The 20,927-nt window shown below is 41.4% G+C and overlaps 1 protein-coding gene across 2 annotated transcripts; it reads left to right on the top strand.

Annotated features, from left to right (window-relative positions):
* Window positions 1-3,291: 3,291 nt before the first annotated feature.
* Window positions 3,292-19,049, top strand: LOC121872565 (neurotrypsin-like). 2 transcript variants are annotated; one of them, XM_042375380.1, is made up of 15 exons: window positions 3,292-3,401; window positions 3,797-3,873; window positions 4,866-4,934; window positions 5,125-5,263; window positions 5,494-5,618; window positions 7,775-7,911; window positions 8,505-8,664; window positions 8,975-9,178; window positions 9,479-9,595; window positions 9,840-10,039; window positions 10,198-10,363; window positions 10,908-11,057; window positions 11,237-11,346; window positions 11,468-11,579; window positions 17,465-19,049. In XM_042375380.1, the coding sequence occupies exons 2-15, from the start codon at window positions 3,817-3,819 to the stop codon at window positions 17,774-17,776; spliced, it is 2,058 nt and encodes a 685-aa protein (XP_042231314.1). In that variant the 5' UTR covers window positions 3,292-3,401; window positions 3,797-3,816; the 3' UTR covers window positions 17,777-19,049. The 2 variants fall into 2 exon arrangements, with proteins under 2 accessions (XP_042231314.1, XP_042231315.1); XM_042375381.1 differs by having other exon boundaries at window positions 3,297-3,351.
* The last annotated feature ends 1,878 nt before the right edge of the window (window positions 19,050-20,927 follow it).

The following is a 20,927-nucleotide window of genomic DNA, read 5'->3' as shown; positions in this document are numbered from 1 at the left end:
AACACGCTACTCACCGAACGTCTCTACTCACCAGCTCCTCACCACACGGCAGCACCAGACTGTCTATCATATAACTTATATTATATAAGAAAACCACATTAGAGTTTCCTTCCATCCTGAGTGCTAGACAACATTAATATCTCAATACCCCTACACGCTGTTTGTCGCTGAGTAGCCGACCCGCGAATTTCCCAGTGTATGCCTCGTGGTCTAGGTCAACCAGCGCCGCCTTTCATGACGGAGGTCAACTATTAAGCCACGCCTACCTCCGTTATATATGACCTGACCTCGTGGTGACCTACCTCTCTTTCTACCTACACCAACCAGCAAGCAACACCACCACCTCCTACTGCCTGGCGGCCCTCGCTCCCGCCGGCAGCATGGCGACCCACAAGCTGGTCTTCCTCTGATCATCCTCACCAACCAGCTCTCTCTACATCACGCTTGTAACCACGCTGCCACTTCCCAGCACCAAGCTGCACTGTACATCCAATACAATATGTATACAGAGCACATTGTGAGTTTCCTTTCTCCATCCCATCCTGAGTGTGAACCAAACATCTCGTACCCCACAGTACCCCGCTTGTGACAGGTAGGATTGATGATTTCGTGCCATTAATCACCACACACTGCTTGCGGTCATGTAGAAAGTCTATTCACGCTAGGACATTTACCCGAATTCCGTACCCTTCCAGTATATGCGAACAATACATTATTTGGTCCCAATTTTAGTTGTTAATACAACCTCACATTACTAATCTGCTCTCGGTGATGTGTGTAAAAGATTTAATCAAGTTATGTGAATGCATTATAAGGGTAGACTCCACGACGCTAGATTATAAATTCCTTGACACCCAAATATTTCCTAGTACTGTACTCGGCAAGGCTTTCCGAAGGTGTCCGAATCTTTGCTATCTGGTTACGAGACATTGAATGGAGCAATGGAAATAACATACAGAAATACAACAAGTTATAACCACCCCATAACTTGTCTTAAAATAATATAATTAATGTAGATTTCAATGTCTCCGCCCGCTTAAATTTTTATTATTACATGTTTAACAGTCGACTTCACTGCCCTGCAATTGGCAACTGTAAGGCGGCGCTGATATCTCTCTCCTTCAAACGTCCTCCTGCGAACTGTCGGGGGTAATTTACTTAAAAAAAAGTTTCCGAGTCAGTATCTTCCTATAGTAGTAGTTATGTAAAGCTTTGTTGACTAATTGGGATCTCAGGAAAATTAGACACCCTTGCCTTATCCACCTTGAAATTTCAGCCGTACCGAGCTGGGCACTATGTAGCTTATATATGTTATATACTTTGCCGCGCATTATGTAGCCTCCACTTGTTATGTAGTTTTAAGTAAGAATTACAGCTAATATTAGTCGTAAAAAAGGGCAAAAGTATATTATTTAGAAAAAATAAATAAAAACTCCAGGATTCAGAGAACAAATTCATCCTTGTAGGAAGAATTAATTTGTTCCCTTAATTCTTGAGAGTGACTGAGGCACATATACACAACTATTATAAGTCCCATTTGTCCATTCGCATCAACGTGAGGGATTTAACAAGTGTAGTTGATTGACTTTTACTTATTATTATTATTATTATTATTATTATTATTATTATTATTATTATCATTATTTAGCTAAACTCCTCTCTTGGTTCTCTTTACCTTGTATCATCAGCTATTTATAATCTGTAATATATCATCTTGATTACTAAAATAACCTTGAGCGTGGGTGGATAACACAGCAGATAATCATTTGCGATGGCTCTGCGCTGGATGGCCCTGACGTGCCAAAGCCACCTGAGTAGTCTCTATCTAGGTGGCCTTTGACATGCCTGGCATAATAATGGTATTGTATTGCCTGATGTATATTGGCTGTTAGAATATTTATTAAAGAAAATATTGAGAAATGTCAGAAACGTAAGTGTTGACGTGGGTAAAATACTTCATCAGAGATGACAATTTACGTGAGGTAGCAATATTACAAACTTGTTGACTTTATAATTCTAAGGATCTTACTGCGCATCAACAAGGTCATTGAGAGCTTATTCAAGGTTTATGTATGTATATATATATATATATATATATATATATATATATATATATATATATATATATATATATATATATATATATATAGACTAGGCATCAACAGTTACCAAACAGAGAGGTGCTACCGCCAGGGAAGATATTGGAAGTATAATGTGGTTGTCTAATGGTAGACCCTGCTGCCATATGGCGCCACAAAAATTGGGACCAAGTCCCAAGTTGCTGATCTGACTTTCTGCCTCATTTACACACAATTGCAGGTCTCAATTGTTTCTCTTACTTTGCCAATACAACATACATGTATTATTTCTCACTCTTGATCTCTTTTTTTTCATTTTTGTCTTTGTTATTATTATTACTACTATTATCATTATTATTTAATTATTTTTTATTTTTTATTTTTTTATGAATTATTATTATTATTATTATTATTATTATTATTATTATTATTACTACTACATTTTCGCCCTATTCCTAAACCGGGGTACCCGGAGTTCTCTGGGTTAGTTTTTTGCTTATGTCCGTAATTATACTACACTACGCTACACAATCTTGAATCTACACTACATCCACTATACTCTCATCTACACTACATCCACTGCACTATCACCTACATTTCACCAACTTCAAGTCGTTGTGTTTACCGTCTAGTCGTTGTATCTGCCGTCTATTCGTTGTGTCCTCCCTGCCTAGTCGTTGTGTCCCCTGCTTAGTCATTGTCCCCCTGCCTAGTCATTGTGCCCACCCTGCCTAGTCGTTGTACCCCCTTCCCTAGTCGTCTGCTACTTACTCATATCTTCTATAATTGGTTTATAATATTTGCTCACTATCTATCTATAATCCTTCATTCCGTAAAAGGCTTTCGCGTTTCTACTGACAGGCGATGTAAGCTACGCTCAGCATAACGCAATGGGAAATGTTTGGTCGGTCTTGCAGTTGCAATATACCGTAACAAGACAAGCCAGTAAGGCGAAAGTCTTGGGGAAGAGAGAGGGAAGATAGTCAGTAATAACACGTCACATATAAGGCATTAATATAATAACCAGATAATGGACACAGTACCCTGGCGCCATACGTCATTTGCACTATGAAATTAAACGTAATGTTCTGAATGAATAAAAATATTTGAACGTCCAGGAACTTTAAGTTATATGACAACAGGCAACATGCACGCCCCTTGGCAGGTGGATTATAAAAGGAGTGCTATCCTTAACCTTGGTCCCCAGTGTTGAGGCGTCCACAGCAGGGTGCGGCAGTCATTCTCCCTCGCACACAAACTCTTTAACATCACGGTACTTAGCTCACCACATCACTAAATAAAAATATCAATTGACGGTTTCAGGTATGTCCTTCAACTAAAATGGTAAAATCAGAATTATAACGAATGTGATTTTTTTCTTCTCTTTTAGCGTAAAGTGCATGCGTCCAACTTTGCAAGTTTACAGGTATAGTAGGCTACGGAGACTTTTTTTCTGTACCATTTCCACCACTTTTTTTTTTTTACTATATCAGGCGTTCGGCGGTCGGTTTTGCTTGTTACTTTAAGACCTTCATTGTCCAGTGCATTCTTTTCAGATTATGTTCATAGTACTTTAACAAATGTAGGATAGATGTATCTGTTTTAATTATTTATAAAGACCATTAGCTGTCCCGTTATTGACGTATATCTTGATTCGTTATCTAATAAGACTACAATAGCCGTCCTGGTATAGTTAAATTCGTGTATGTGTACATCAGGTGTGGCCACAACGAGAAGGATGAGCAAGTGTGGCGGGATGGTGTGGCCGCTACTACTGCTGCTACTGTGTCTAGAGGTAGGTAGAGTCACATAAGGGTGCTTGGTTGTGAGTTGAGAAGAAAAGTGTTCGCCTGAAGGGTGTTAACTGTACATGTTAAGAGAGAGAGAGAGAGAGAGAGGTAATGGGGGGGGGGGTGCTTTTATTTACGTCTAATGTACTGTAGATTATGCTTAAATGGTCGAGAAAAAAATCAAATTGTACACAATTCTTCAGATATACGAATGATTACTGGAATTCCCAGTATTGTAAATTGTATCATTAAAATTGAATTGAAACGGTTTATTTAGCCAGAAAAACACATATACAGAGTGGATAATAATAACAATATTAACATGGCTGAGCCAGTTGAGAACCTGAGCTCTCCTGTAGGCACCTGATATACTGTATACAATACATTTATCTCAAGGAAGTATTATGTAACATTTAGAATCATCTGGAGTAGTACGATAGCATGGTGGTAATAATAACATCTCATAATGTTACCACGGTTGTCACTTCAATATTTATTTATTTTATTTATGATTATTATTATTATTTTTATTAGAAGTATATACATAAATTACAGTGGAATTGAAAAATATAAGTATAATGGGGATGCAGTACAATATGGGTTGTACAGTATTAAGGTTGAACAAGAGGACAGAGCTGTCAGGATTATGTCTAGTTGGCAAATATATTTATTGCAATGGTAATTTCTTATCTATTTACATGATAATTTCGAATAAAACGGCTTTGATGGTACAATAAAAGCAGGTACTGTAAATATAGTAGGTATTACAAGAAATATTAATACTTAGAAAATATATATTTTTTAAGAGAGGATTTAAAGGAAGGGAGCGTGTCTTTGCTCGGATGGGTGGGGGTTAAGTTGTTCCACAAGCTGAACAAACATATACATGCACATCCTAATATGTATGCTATTTATGTATATAGTTTATGTATGGAGTATATAATACACGTAAGGGGTGGAGGAGGTGGTGTTGTAGTAGCTTGTGTTCCTTCGCCAGGTTTGTGGTCAGAGAATCGGGAATGTGAGACTGACGGGCGGCTCAGGACCCCATGAAGGCAACCTTGAGGTAAGCTGGCGTCCGTGGCCTGTTTATCTGTGAATCTACTTAATTCACGCAGACTATATTGCAAACAGAAATACAAAACAAAAGTCAATTAACCAAATATTATTGATTATGTAATGACTTTGTCTAGTGAATAATGACTTATCTGAGATCTACGTGTTAGTAACGTGTCGCATGTGTGCCGCCGCGACAGGTGGAGGTCGGGGGTGTGTGGGGATACGTGTGTGACGATCTCTTCAGCTTCGACCAGGCGGACGCAGTGTGTCGTGGCCTTGGGTACCCTCAGGCAGTCAAATACTACGGTAACAGGCATTTCGGCCAGAAACCTGCAGGTATGTATGACACTGGTGCAGAATACAGTAGCGACACGGTGATGTAGTGGTAAAATGGTGTGGTTAGTTATAATGAAGCAAATACCATACGAATCTTGGAAAAATCTGACCCATGTATTACAAGCATAAATATGTATACGTGTAGTTATGTTTTTAAATAATCTTTCCTAAATATGAGTCAGAATTTGGAGGTTTTCCTAGTAAAGTGTCTAAAAGTGAATATGCTTTAGGTTGGCGCCGTATGGAGGTCAAGTTCTGGGTGTATCAGTCAGTATGCCCCAGCTCGGTTACTTCCTTCAGTGAATGTACCTTCCCTGGAGGTCTCGGTAGCCCTCATTCCTGCCGGCTAACAGAGGTAAAGTTGTAGGGTTTCGTGAAGTTATGTTGTCTAGCACTGAGGATGGGATGGATGGAAACTCTAGGTGGTGGTTTTCTTATATAAAATATATTATATACAAGACAGTCTGGTGCTGGAGATGCCGTGTGGTGAGGAGCTGCTCAGAAGACACTTTCGGTGAGTAGTGTGCTGAAGGAGGTAGATGTGCAGGAGCTTCGTTAGAGGAGATGTTGCATGTTGCTGACCTCCAGGTTGAATGAGAGCTGGACAGCGAGGAGCTTGCTTGGAGGAGGTGTTGCGTGTTCAGGAACGTAGGGTAGAATGAATCTCAATGGAGAAACTGAGAGCTTATATACACAGCAGCCGGAAGTAAACCCTTGGGAACTCGCCGGTTTCTTGACTCCGTTGCTTGGGTAGACGTAGCAGGTGGTGACCCCCGAGCAGCTCGCTGGTTGCTAGGATACTGTCGCATTGGAATGCGGCTACGCAGTTGTAGAGGAGAGATCCACTACAAAGTCACCCACCCCGTTCCTCCTCGACTGCTACCACCTGGTTCCATTAATTACCTTTTAACCTAGCTCCTTTTATTGAGGTAAGACCACCATAAGGTAGTAGGTATTAGGCAGATACCAAACGGAAGTATTACCGCCTGGGAAGATATTGGAAGCATAATGTATTGTTTAATGGTAGACCCTGTTGCCACATGGCATTGCGAAAATTGTGACCAAGTCCCAGGTTGCTGATCTGACTTTCTGCCTCATTTAAACACAATTGCATGGTGTCAATTGTTTCTCTTGCTATTGACAACACAACATACATATATTGTTTCTCACTTTTGATCTTTTTTCATTTTTTTATTTCTTTATTGTTCTTTATTATTATTATTATTGTTATTATTATTATTATTATTATTGCCGCCCATTGAGCGACTATGGGTTAATGACACCCTTACATGTAGGACTCGATTGTTCTTTATTTGGTCAAAACCTGCAGAATACAAATTACATATGTTACATATGAGATAATTAATTCAATCGTATGTTCCATCACTATTAGCGACTACATATAGTATATTTGAGTAGAGTAGGGTGTTAAACCATATAAAACTTACGTGTTTCGGGTCTAATGTAGGACTTATTTAATTTCCTGACTTGATCGGTCACTGGACGGATAGAGACTGTCTTCTGAACCCCACAGGGAGTGAGTCAGCCCGAGAGGAAGACCATCTGTTTCACATTTAACACCCCAGCAGAATTTGTCAACACCCTTTCTCTCTCTCTTCTAGTTTATCCTATTATGGCAGTAACATATCCTATTGTGGCGGTAACAATTATTATTATTATATTATTATTATTATTATTATTATTATTATTATTATTATTATTATTATTATTATTATTATTATTATTATTATTATTATTATTATTATTATTATTATTATTATTATTATTATTATTATTATTATTATTATTATTATTATTATTATTATTATTATTTTATTATTATTATTTATTTATTTACATTTCGCTCGGATCTGCCTGGGTGGGCTAATCACCGTAAAAAAAAAATATATATATATATATATATATATATATATATATATATATATATATATATATATATATATATATATATATATATATATATATACTAAACCCCTGTATATAGATGAGGTTTACATCCTAGCTCCCTTTATTGAGGTAAGACCACCATATATAGCTGAGGTTTACATCTTAGCTTCCTTTATTGAGGTAAGACCACCATATATAGCTGAGGTTTACATCTTAGCTTCCTTTATTGAGGTAAGACCACCATATATAGCTGAGGTTTACATCTCAGCTCCCTTTATTGAGGTAAGACCACCATATATAGCTGAGGTTTACATCCTAGCTCCCTTTATTGACGAAAGAGCAGACTGGGTATTCATAATATGAACATTCCATAAATGCCTGTATGTACAGTAACTAACCTTTCTCACTCTCTCTCTCTCTCCATTTCTTTTGAATTAATTGTCCATCTCTCTCTCTCACACTATCTCTTCGCCCTCTGTCGCACTATCTTTTCATCTCTCTCTCACCATCTCTCTTATCCATCACTCTCTCACACTATCTCCTCTCCATCTCTCTCTCACACAATCTCACCTCTCCACCTCTCACACACTCGTCCATCCCCAGGTAGCGGGGGTAGTGTGTGCACAAGGCAAGCCAAAGTGTGGACCAGAGGAGTACGCTTGCCGGGAGTCCTTCACTAACAACACCTGCGTGCCTCGGTCCTGGGTGTGTGATGGCGAGGTCGACTGTGACAACGGCCTGTGAGTGTCTCTCTCTTTCTTTGTCTTAATTCTCTTACCACGAGTGTTTTGTCTAGGTTAGTCTCTCTTTCCCGTTTGTTACTCTCTCTCTCTATCTCTCCAGCGTGTAATACTTCCTTCTCTTCTCTCTCTCTTACATGTAATCTTCCCTTCTCTCTCTCTCTTGCTTTTATTCTTTCCTTTTCCCTTGTCTTTTTCTTATGCGTGTTTCTCTCTCTCTCTCTCTCTCTCTCTCTCTCTCTCTCTCTCTCTCTCTCTCTCTCTCTCTTCACTTGATTACCTACCTACCTCTCTTGGTTAGGTTCTATCAAATATTCACTCCTGAAATTCCTCCTAACTGGTGATAGGGTAAACGTATCCGAGAAGCTCACTTAATTAAGCAGCGTCATTGAAGCGAATTATTAAATGTTTCTGAGTTAATTCTTCTCTCCTCCTCCTTATTTAATTCGTTCATGTAAGTTCCGTCATAAATATATATTTCATACGATCATTAATATATACAGTATTTCATAGGTTTCAGTTTTCCCTAATTGTAACATAAACACTGGTTGATACAAGCTGATGCACTGTAGTGTTTAACGTGTTGTTGACAGCGACGAGGAACCTGACGTGTGTGAAGACGTGGGTGTCGTGAGGCTGAGGAGCAACACGCCCCTGAATGTGCCCGGGGCAGCCATGGGTACTGTCGAGGTCAAACACTACCGGGAATGGGGCACCGTCTGTGATGATGCCTTCGACATCCAAGATGCCAAGGTGAAGAGAGTTCCTTTATCGCTGTTTACGAGGGAGAGAGAGAGGGGGGCAGACAGCAAGAGAGAAGGCGGGCAGAAATAAAGACAAATGGAGAGACAGACAGAAAGAGAGACAGGCAGAGATGGGCAGACAGCAATAGAGACACACAGAAAGAAAGCGGTAGACAGAAAGGCAGAGAGCGGCAAAGAGGCAAAAAGAGAGAGAAGCAGATAGAATGAGAGAGAGGAAGAGAGACAGACAGGCAAACAGAAACCAACCTTCTAGAGTCGAGACTAACACTTCATCTTCCCTCCCCTCCCCCCTCCCCCAGGTGATCTGTCGCAGCCTGGGGTACAGAGACGAGTGGGTCGGGGTATATGACAACTCCTACGTGGGTGTCGGCACTGGTAGTATCTTGGTCGACCAGTTGGAATGTCGGGGAGACGAGGCGTGGGTGGGCGACTGCCTGAGGGAGCCTTGGGGTATGACAAACTGCCTTCACTTTGAAGATGCTGGCGTCTTCTGCTACGATGGGGTAAGAAAATGTCTATATGTCTATCCATCTATATTTCTGTGTCTATCTATATCTATCTATCTATCTATCAATCAATACACTCAAACACCCCCCATTGAAATTCCTTCACTCTCTCCCTCTCGAGTACTCTTCACTCTTCCCCGGTGTTTCGGAATAAACGTCTGTATTTTCCGTAGTAAATGCAGTGTCGATATTAAAGTACTCTTTATTTTACAGTATATTTTTAAAATTTAAGAATTTATTTGGATTTTTACGAGATTTATGAGATTTGTCTATTTATTTATGCATTTATTTCAACAGGGTGTGGAGGTGCGGCTATCTGGTGGGAGAACCCGCGAGGAGGGGCAAGTGGAAGTGCGGCTGGGAGGAGAGTGGGGCAGCCTGTGTCACACGGGCTTTGACGACTTTGACGCTCAGGTAAATATTAAGCTTTGGTGCCAGGTGAAATTTAGCTAAGAATCGCACAATGATCCTTATCTCTCTCTTGTCTCTTTCTATCTCTATCTCTCTCCAAAGACACATACATATATGCTCCTCTCTCTCTCCCACAGACACACAAACATCCCCTCAGTGAAACAGTTCTCTCCCACAAAGACAGACAAAGTGAAAGACAAACAGACAGGTAGAGAAAGTGACAGTAAAGAGTCGTGTCGCCCTCCAGGTAGTGTGTAACGTTCTGGGTCATAGAGGAGGTGAGGCCAGAGGTCACAGGAACTCCCACTTTGGTCGAGGTCAACTTCCAGTGTGGAATCTCGTCCTCGATTGCTTGGGCACCGAGTTCAACCTCCAGCAGTGTCTAGTTAAAGTGACCAATGCCACCTGTACCCAGGCTACCACAGCGGGGGTCACGTGTAACAACAGGTGGGTTCTAACATAACGTAACTTAACCTAAATCGATCTACTATTAACATTGTTTATTATATACAGTATCTCCACTGTCTGTAAATATACTGAATCAGTGTTTAAATTGTATGGCGATTTTGACGGAATAATTCTCTTTCTCTCTCTTTCCGGTTCAGAGCGGGAGAGGTGGACAAAGCTCTCCAGTCAGTATTGCCGACGGAGTGTGGGCAGCCAATGGACGCCAAGAACCACTTCCTGGGTTTACTGGGCAAGATTCGTGGAGGTATTGCACCCACTAAGTTCGATGCTCCCTGGCTGGCAACTGTGCGCGAGAAGACGCTCGTAAGAATCCTAACATGTAACTGATGTTAGTTTCGATTACTCTCTCTCTCTCCCTCTACCTCTCCTGTTCTTATCTTTCTTTCCCTCCTCTTTCTCTCTCTTGCTTGTAATATTTCCTTCTTCCGTTGTCCCCCCTCTCCTTTTCCCTTGACTTTTTCTCCTGCTTGTCATTTTATCTCCTCTCTCTTCTTTCTCTCCTGTTTGTCATTCTCTCTCTTCGTTGTCTTTCTTGCTTTCTCTTGCTTGTAATCTCTCCTTCTCCTGCTGTACCTCTCTCTCGCTCTCCCATGTGTCAATTCAACGAAGGAACCCCCCCCCAAGCCACTATAAGTTGAGATAAACGTTGTGTTACACCCATAAACATGTATTGCAGCTATAAACATTGTGTTGTATCTACAAACTTCATGTTACAACCTTAAACTTCCCATTTCTTCAATTATCATCTTACTGTAATATTACAACCAAAGTCGAATTAATAAACTTTGATTACAACTATGGGCAATAACCGCGCGTGTTACAACAACTGTTAACTTGGTGTTGGTAGGCCAGAGCGCCACAGCTATTGTGCGGGGCGGTGATCATATCGGAGGACTACGTGTTGACAGCGGCCCACTGCTTTGAACTCCTGGCTCCCTACACGCTCGTCATCCGCGTCGGAGACTACAACTCCCTGGAAAAAGAGCCCGGCGAGGAGGTATCTTGATCATCTCATGTTATATCTTAGTTGTTCTTTACTGTATCATTTTATTGCGTATTATCTTTAATATGGGTTTATTCACTTTATACAAGTGAATGGTGGGAAAGGTGAAGAATAATTATTATTATTGTTTCTGCTATTTATTGTTTTTCATGACGCCTTGGTATTCCGGACAGGAGTTTGATGTTGATAAAATACGGGTCCACGAACACTACAATGAAGTAGCTTTTGCTGACAACGATATCACCCTTGTCAAAATACAGCGAAAGTTTGGCCGGGGAATAACGTGAGTCAGTGTGGTTAATTTACGCAGTACAGGGGTGAAAATGTTGCCATAAACACAACGTCTTTGTATCATTACTATTTCATTGTAAGTTTGGATTAATTTGGGAGTTTCCGGCTGACAGATTGGGCGGGCGTGTGCAAGCTGCTTGTCTGCCCAGAGTCGGGGAGCCAACTAGGACACTTGGGGCCTCCTGTATGATCGCTGGATGGGGCAGATTCCACAAAAATGGAACGGTAAGGTATTTGGACACACAACCCAGCCCATATTTCCTGTGTTATACAGCCTCTGTTGTATCATACAACCTCTTTTGTATTATACAAACCTCTTCTGTATCATACAATCTCTTCTGTATCATACAACTTCTACTGTATCATACAACTTCTACTGTATCATACAACCTCTACTGTATCATACAACCTCTACTGTGTCATACATCCTCTACTGTAACATACAACCTCTTCTGTATCATACAACCTCTAACCTCTACTGTATCACACAATTTCTTTTGTATCATACAACTTCTACTGTATCATACAACCTCTACTGTATCATACAACCTCTACTGTAACATGCAACCTCTTCTGTATCATACAACCTCTAACCTCTACTGTATCACACAATCTCTTTTGTATCATACAACTTCTACTGTATCATACAACCTCTACTGTATCATACAACCTCTACTGTATCATACAACCTCTACTGTATCATACAACCTCTACTGTAACATGCAACCTCTTCTGTATCATACAACCTCTAACCTCTACTGTATCGCACAATCTCTTTTGTATCATACAACTTCTACTGTATCATACAACCTCTACTGTATCATACAACCTCTACTGTATCATACAACCTCTACTGTAACATGCAACCTCTTCTGTATCATACAACCTCTAACCTCTACTGTATCGCACAATCTCTTTTGTATCATACAACTTCTACTGTATCATACAACCTCTACTGTAACATGCAACCTCTTCTGTATCATACAACCTCTACTGTAACATGCAACCTCTACTGTATCATACAACCTCTACTGTAACATGCAACCTCTTCTGTATCATACAACCTCTAACCTCTACTGTATCGCACAATCTCTTTTGTATCATACAACTTCTACTGTATCATACAACCTCTACTGTAACATGCAACCTCTACTGTATCATACAACCTCTACTGTAACATGCAACCTCTTCTGTATCATACTACCTCTAACCTCTACTGTATCACACAATCTCTTTTGTATCATACAACTTCTACTGTATCATACAACCTCTACTGTATCATACAACCTCTACTGTATCATACAACCTCTTCTGTATCATACTACCTCTACTGTATCATACAACCTCTTCTGTATCATACAACCTCTACTGCATCATACATCCTCTACTGTACCATACAACCTCTACTGTATCATGCAACCTCTAAATTTCTACTGTATCACACAATTTCTTTTTGTATCATACAATCTCTACTGCATCATACAAATTTCTACTGTATCATACAACCCTTCTGTATCATACTACCTCCTCTAACCTCTACTGTATCACACAACTTCTTTTGTATCATACAACCCCTTCTGTATCATACAACCTGTACTGCATCATACAACTTGTATCATACAACCCCACTGTATCATACAACTTCTTCTGTATCATACAACCTCTACTGTATCATACAACTTCTTCTGTATCATACAACCTCTTCTGTATCATACAACCTCTACTGTATCATACATCCTCTACTGTACCATACAACCTCTTCTGTATCATACAACCTCTACTGCATCATACATCCTCTACTGTATCATGCAACCTCTTCTGTATCATACAACCTCTACTGTATCATACAACCTCTACTGTACCATACAACCTCTACTGTACCATACAACCTCTTCTGTATCATACAACCTCTACTGCATCATACATCCTCTACTGTATCATGCAACCTCTTCTGTATCATACAACCTCTACTGTATCATACAACCTCTACTGTATCATACAACCTCTTCTGTACCATACAACCTCTACTGTATCATACATCCTCTACTGTATCATACATCCTCTACTGTACCATACAACTTCTGTATCATACAACCCCACTGTATCATAAGCAACTTCTTCTGTATCATACAACTCTACTGTATCATACAATCCCCTTCTGTATCATACAACCTCTACTGTATCATACAACCTGTATCATACAACCTCTACTGCATCGTACAACTTACTGTATCATACAACTTAATGGTATCATACAACTTCTCTGTATCATACAACTCCCACTGTATCATACAACCTCTACTGTATCATGCAACCTCTTCTGTATCATACAACCTCTACTGTACCATACAACCTCTACTGTATCATACAACTTCTACTGTATCATACAACCTCTACTGTATCATACAACCTCAACTGTATCATACATCCTCTACTGTATCATACAACCTCTACTGTATCATACAACCTCTTCTGTATCATACAACCTCTACTGCATCATACATCCTCTACTGTACCATACAACCTCTACTGTATCATGCAACCTCTTCTGTATCATACAACCTCTACTGTACCATACAACCTCTTCTGTATACAACCTCTACTGTATCATCATGCAACCTCTTCTGTATCTCACATCCTCTGCTGTATCATACAACCTCTACTGTATCATACATCCTCTACTGTATCATACAACGAAGATCAACTGTATCATACATCCTCTACTGTATCTCACATCCTCTACTGTATCATACATCCCCAACTGTATTATACAACTTCTACTGTATCATACAACTTTTGCTGTATCATACAACGAAGATCAACTGTATCATACATCCCCTACTGTATCATACAACCTCTGCTGTATCATACAACGAACATCTACTGTATCATACATCCTCTACTGTATCTCACATCCTCTGCTGTATCATACAACCTCTACTGTATCATACATCCTCTACTGTATCATACAACGAAGATCAACTGTATCATACATCCTCTACTGTATCTCACATCCTCTACTGTATCATACATCCCCAACTGTATTATACAACTTCTACTGTATCATACAACTTTTGCTGTATCATACAACGAAGATCAACTGTATCATACATCCTCTACTGTATCTCACATCCTCTACTGTATCATACATCCCCAACTGTATTATACAACTTCTACTGTATCATGCATCTTTTGCTGTATCATACATCCCCTACTGTATCATACAACCTCTACTGTATCATACAACGAACATCTACTGTATCATACATCCTCTACTGTATCTCACATCCTCTGCTGTATCATACAACCTCTACTGTATCATACAACGAAGATCAACTGTATCATACAATCAACATCTACTGTATTATACAACTTCTACTGTATCATACATCCCCTACTGTATCATACAACCTCTACTGTATCATACATCCCCTACTGTATCATACAACCTCTGCTGTATCATACAACCTCTACTGTATCATACAACGAACATCTACTGTATCATACAATCAACATCTACTGCATTATACAACTTCTACTGTATCATACATCCCCTACTGTATCATACAACCTCTACTGTATCATACATCCCCTACTGTATCATACAACCTCTGCTGTATCATACAACCTCTACTGTATCATACATCCCCTACTGTATCATACAACCTCTACTGTATCATACAACGAAGATCTACTGTATCATACAATCAACATCTACTGTATTATACAACTTCTACTGTATCATACATCCCCTACTGTATCATACAACCTCTACTTTAACATACATCCCCTACTGTATCATACAACCTCTACTGTATCATACATCCTCTACGGTATCATACAACTTCTACTGTATCGTACATCCTCTATTGTATCATACATCCTTTACTGTATCATACTGTATCATACATCTCCTACTGTATCATACAACTTTTGCTGTATCGTACATCCCCTACTGTATCATACAACCTCTACTGTATCATACATCCCCTACTGTATCATACAACTTCTACTGTATCATACATCCTACTGTATCATACTCTGTGTATCATACAACTACTGTATCCCCTACTGTATCATACAGTATCATACATCCCCTACTGTATCATACAACCTCTATTGTTTCATACATCCCCTACTGTATCATACAGCCTCTACTGTATCATACAACATCTACTGTATCATACAACCTTTGGACATTATATTTTATTGTTTGGTTAGGTTAGGTGAGCGATATAGAAATACAAAACCATTGGTTTTATTTTTGATGACCTGAACATTCCTCCCCCATGAGCTAACTTTATCTGGCTGTTACCCACCTGTAAGTTCCCGTCGTGGGGTTTGTCAGGTGAGGCTTAGAGCAGAGTTAGGTAATAGCATTAAAATAAGTTAGGTTTGGGGTTAATAATTGTTTCGGCGCCCAGTCAAACTTTTAAAAAGTGAATAGCATACTGTGATGGCTTTTCTAACTATGGGAATTACTGTGTCGTTTCTTGTGCAAATTGATATAACGCTTGTAATTTGTGTTCAATAATTGGTGGCGCGTAAAGAGGGATGTCGTTCATTTTTCCGTACTCTATGTCACGTGATGTTACAATACTGATATGGTGCATCAGTTTGTATGGTGACACGTTCGTGGAAGGATGTGCAATTCGTGTCGCTTTTGGCTTTAAGAACAGCGGGTAACGAGCAGATCAGTGGTGAAGAGGATAAAAGTAAAAGTAATACGTCATGTTGGACTTAATGATGATATAGTGGTGCAAGTGATTGTTGATTATAGCGTTATGCCTGCATCGTTAAGTGTCCCCAAACGAATGCACCACTAAAAGCTAATGCAGGTTTTTTATCTTCACAGTAGACACACGATCGAGCAGTGCCCGGCGGGCTTTGCCCGTTTACCTGGCAAAGCCTGTGTGTTGTTGTACACAAGGGGATGGTTGTCGGCAGTCATAGTCGGGCGCCGGTAGCTAGTAGGTGGTAGGCAGTGGCGGGTGCGGTACGATCACCATGGTGTGTCGCAGGAATAATCACCGGACAGTTAAAGCGAAGAGCATAGCGTTGTGTACTATAATAATTGCTGCTATGTGCAAAAAGAAGAACCAAAGACAGAAAAGGGAATGGTGCAGAGTGGTTAGGTCGAAGAAAAGTACCGGGAAGTCATGCCACGATTTTATGTGAACTGCAAGATGGACATGAGCAAGACTTCACCAATTACATGAGCATGGACCCCAACACCTTTTACAAACTTCTAGCGAAAGTGGAACCATATATAAAAAAACAGGATACCAATATGAGGGAGAGTATATCTGCAGAGGCTTGTCTAGAGGCAACGCTCATATATCTTTCAACTGGGTGCACCTACACGTCACTTCAGTATAGAACGAGGATATCAAAACAAAGTTTGTCTAGCATAATACCTGCAACTTGTCAAGCCTTGTATGAAGTACTAAAGGAATATTACTTGCAGGTGAGATTTGTAGTACATAAAAATTAATTGAATAATGTTAGAATTATGATATGCATAGACAGGAAGCTATGGGACTAGAGTGAGGAGAGCGGCAGGAACGAAGAACACACACGAATGTCCTCATTACATAATACATAAACAATCTCCCGTTTATTGTCACGCCAATAATGTACATTGCATAAGCTTATTTGGTTATACATTGGACATCTGGACCAAGCAGGGAACATATACGTATCACATTTGCAGTACTCAGAGTCGTCGCTCCATATCCTGCAGCAAACCACCAGGCAGGCTGACCATGATTTCACTCAACGACGGGCACGGGCACTCAGCTGGTTTGCCCGCCAATTTTGCCAGATAACGGGCATTTAGCACGTGCCCGTCGGGCACTGCTCGATCGTGTGGACGGGGCTTAAGAGTACTTCCATTTTTGTTGTGTTAGGTTTCTACGTTATTCACCACGTAGTTTCAAGAAAATTATGCACTTTCACAAGAAACAAATAGCGCATGGAAATTACCCCCAAAAAAAAAGTTTCCTTGTCATCGAATTTGACTGGGCGCCAAAACGAATATTTACCAGGTTTTAATTTTATTGTTGCTGGTGCACCCTGGACCACTACATGTATTGATATTACATTGCCAGAACACTGTGCTTCCACGGACTGCCGCAGTGAACATCCTGAGTGACGACCAATGTTACCTTCCGTCTGGCGGAGTGGGGAACTACACATCTTCTATGTTGTGCGCCAGCAGCAGTACAGAAAATGTGGTCAACCCTTGCAAGGGTGACTCTGGTGGACCTCTCACTTGTGAGAAGGACGGTGTTCACACTCTGTACGGTATTGTGAGCACCGGGCTGACCTGTGGAAGGTTAACCAGTCCTGATAATTACACTAAGGTCACCAAGTTCCTCCGCTGGATACAGGAGACCATCGCCAGCATAAGAGGATTCTGAGGTGGAACAATGTGTAGGTAGCTTAAAGTGAAGTCTAGAATTCAGGAAATAAACTCGAGTGTAGTAATTTCATAAATATATACGTTCTACTAACAATATATTCATTCTAATTACAATTATATGGAATAGGTTAGAACCACAATCACCTTTATAACTGGGGAGCGCTAGTACAGTGGCCAAAAGAAATCAAATCAACAATTGACCGTTTTATCATCCCGTAACTTCTGGAAAAGTATCGAGAATTCGATAACAACTCCTATCTTGGCCTCTGTTGATTTTAAATAGATGTGCGACACTATTTACCACAGCGGGGTGCCTGGTTACAGACAAAACGGTTGGTGTGATTAATTGTGTAAAAATTATGATTGGCAGGAGTTATAAACACTATACCAATTTTCTGCGTCTTCCTGTTGGGAAGTACAGTGTGTGTGTGTGTGTGTGTGTGTTATTGGCGTTGGCGGCCCATATGCTGCAAGGAATAAACCTTTGTAAAGGCCTGGGACTTAGGGATAGAAAACCCTTACCAGCCTAATCAGGATCTTTTAAAAGGAAAGTCAAGGACCATGGTTTTCTGAGGAATAACAAACAAGTGTTTGTGATTGACGTCTCTTTACTATAAAAATATAACACAAAAATCTGACACCACTCAGCAACTTGAAATAACAATTACGGGAGTCAAACAATTAATGCAGTCAACAGTTAATGGAGTCAAACAATTAATGGAAGTCAACAACTGATGGAATCAAACAATTAATGGAAGTCAACAACTGATGGAATCAAACAATTAAATGGAATCAAACAAACAAGAGAATCAAACAATGAACAGATAATTCCTATGGCAGCGGCCCTGGGGAAGGTCCATTCATCTCCACACTTGAGCGGCAGCGGCGGATGTGTTGACACAACAGACGAAACACCGGGACACAGACGGTGGAGATGAACTGACGGTCGTGGCAGCCGAGGTAGTAGTTTGGGATAGGTCTCCAGAGATTGACAGTCGATAGGTGAAGGTCTGGGGACACAGCCCACGAATCCAGAGCCTTTGATGAGAACACCGCCAGAATTTGGGTGAGCAGCGAGGTGTGTCTGGTTTGAAGTTGGGAAATGTCTGAGCCGGTGTCTCTGGTAGCAGCGACTTCCTCACCTCCGTCTAACCCCCCCCCCAAGTAGGGGTTGCGCCAGCAAACGAGCGAGTGAGCAGCGGGAACGAGCAGGAAGATCGTTACTGCCCTTACAACCTTCAAAATGTAACAATAAATACTTTGGACCTTAATTACCTTATTTATTGGTATCTTGCCACAACACTTGGAGCAGATTTCAGTTACCCAGAACGCCTGCAGTAACCTAGCTTATACTATAAACGGGTAAAGGGTGACTTAATTGAAGTTTTTAAACATTACCGAGGACATTACTCAGTCAAGATGGAAACTAGGGGTCACAGCTCAAGGTTGAAGAAGCCATAAATTCTGAAAAATGTCTTTTATTTTATTTTATCCTCTTCTCTTGGTAGCCGCTTGGGCGGTCGGTCACATCTGATACGCACTATTGGCTGATACTGGCTCCTGAATATATCAGAACCTGCTCCAGTGCTGGTCAAGTCTGGCCTTGAATGAGCTCACACTCTGTGCCGTCACAACACACTCTGGCAGGTTGTTCCAAGAGTTCACAATTCTCACTCCGGAAAAGTTACCCCTCACAGTTTTCTGGACTCGTGGCTTCTTCAACCTTGAGCTTTGACCCCTTGTGGGCAAGCGTCCGCCAGCTCCAGGTATGGACGTGCGACCGAATAGTGCCCCCAGAGATGTTTATGCACTTCGATTAGGTCGCCCGTCTGTAGTATAAGCTAGGTAGTTGCAGGCGCCCCACTCTCTGGGTAACTGAGGTTTCGAAGAGCAGGCACCATTCTGGTGGCTTTCCTTTGGACTTTTTCAATCAATTGGCAGTCTCTAGCATATCTCGGGGACCAGACGGGGTTGTAGTGGACGTCTCCCCTACAAACTGCTAGCACCGCCACCACCTGCTATCACATTCCAATGTGCCGTTGCCTAGCAACGAAACTATTCACGGCGACTTTCTGGGTTTTCCCAACATGACTCATAGCGGCTGCTGCTGGGTATATAAGCTCTGTCTCTCCATTGAGATTCATTCTGACCATTCTTCTTGAACAAGCAACACCTCCTCCTCTGCCGCTGCCTGGCAGCCCTCGCATCTCCTTGCCTGCCTGGCGGCCCTCGCTCCCGCCAGCGAGCATGGCGACCCACCAGCCGTCCTCTGAGCTTCCTCACCAACCAACTCTCATTCTGCCCATCTTCCTGAACACGCAACACCTCCTCCCAGCAAGCTCCTAGCTGTCCAGCATTCATTCAACCAGGAGGCCAGCAACAGGCAACATCTTCTCTAACGAAGCTCCTGCACATCTACCTCCTTCAACACGCTACTCACCGAACGTCTTCTACTGAGCAGCTCCCCACCACACGGCATCTCCAGCACCAGACTGTCTATCATATAACTTATATTATACAAGAAAACCACCTTAGAGTTTCCTTCCATCCTGAGTGCTAGACAACATTAATATCTCGAAACCCCTACAATGGTTACTCCCGGAGATTAGCACTCACACAGGATGGAGGAGACACTGATCACGCTCCCAGTCTTCAAGCAGACACCGGCTCCTCTTCCTGCCCCACGCACCACATTCTGACGACCCCAGCACACCCGTCCTGCCTCAGACGCCGACCCCGGCCCAGCAGTACCTGCCGTGAGGGAAGCACACAACATCCATCGCCTCCACACCCCCTCTTTTCTCTCTCAGGTACTCCCTGCTAATGTCCTGCACCCTGCTGCTGTCGTGGACCCAGTTGCTGTCACGAGCCCTAATCCGCTTCTGCTGACGCAGCCCCTGCTCCTGACCCAGGCCCACACACACCCCAGCAGGCGCATCTGACGACCCTGTACCTGTCGTGAGGGAAGCACACCAATCATCGCCTCCACACACCCTTTTTCTCCCTTCTCCCACAGATAGTGTGTATCTAGACAGTTGTATTTCAGCGATCGGCTCATCACGCCATCGCCGTTGTCTCACATGAGGCATGCACCGCCCGGTCTGCCTCACATGTGCTAAGCAACTCTACAATCAACAAGTCTCCTACAC

The sequence above is a fragment of the Homarus americanus genome, unplaced genomic scaffold (assembly GCF_018991925.1).
Source record: "Homarus americanus isolate GMGI-L3 unplaced genomic scaffold, GMGI_Hamer_2.0 scaffold39155, whole genome shotgun sequence".
Taxonomy (NCBI): domain Eukaryota; kingdom Metazoa; phylum Arthropoda; class Malacostraca; order Decapoda; family Nephropidae; genus Homarus; species Homarus americanus.
The sequence above is the reverse complement of the archived record's forward strand: the minus strand, read 5'-3'. Positions and strand labels throughout refer to the sequence as shown.

Bases quoted from the DNA above. Each gene is read 5' to 3' on its own strand.
- LOC121872565 (XM_042375380.1), top strand. From the start codon at position 3,817: ATGAGCAAGTGTGGCGGGATGGTGTGGCCGCTACTACTGCTGCTACTG. The intron at 10,040-10,197 runs GTGGGTTCTAAC...TTTCCGGTTCAG, and splicing joins GGGGTCACGTGTAACAACAG to AGCGGGAGAGGTGGACAAAG. The intron at 11,058-11,236 runs GTATCTTGATCA...TATTCCGGACAG, and splicing joins AAAAAGAGCCCGGCGAGGAG to GAGTTTGATGTTGATAAAAT.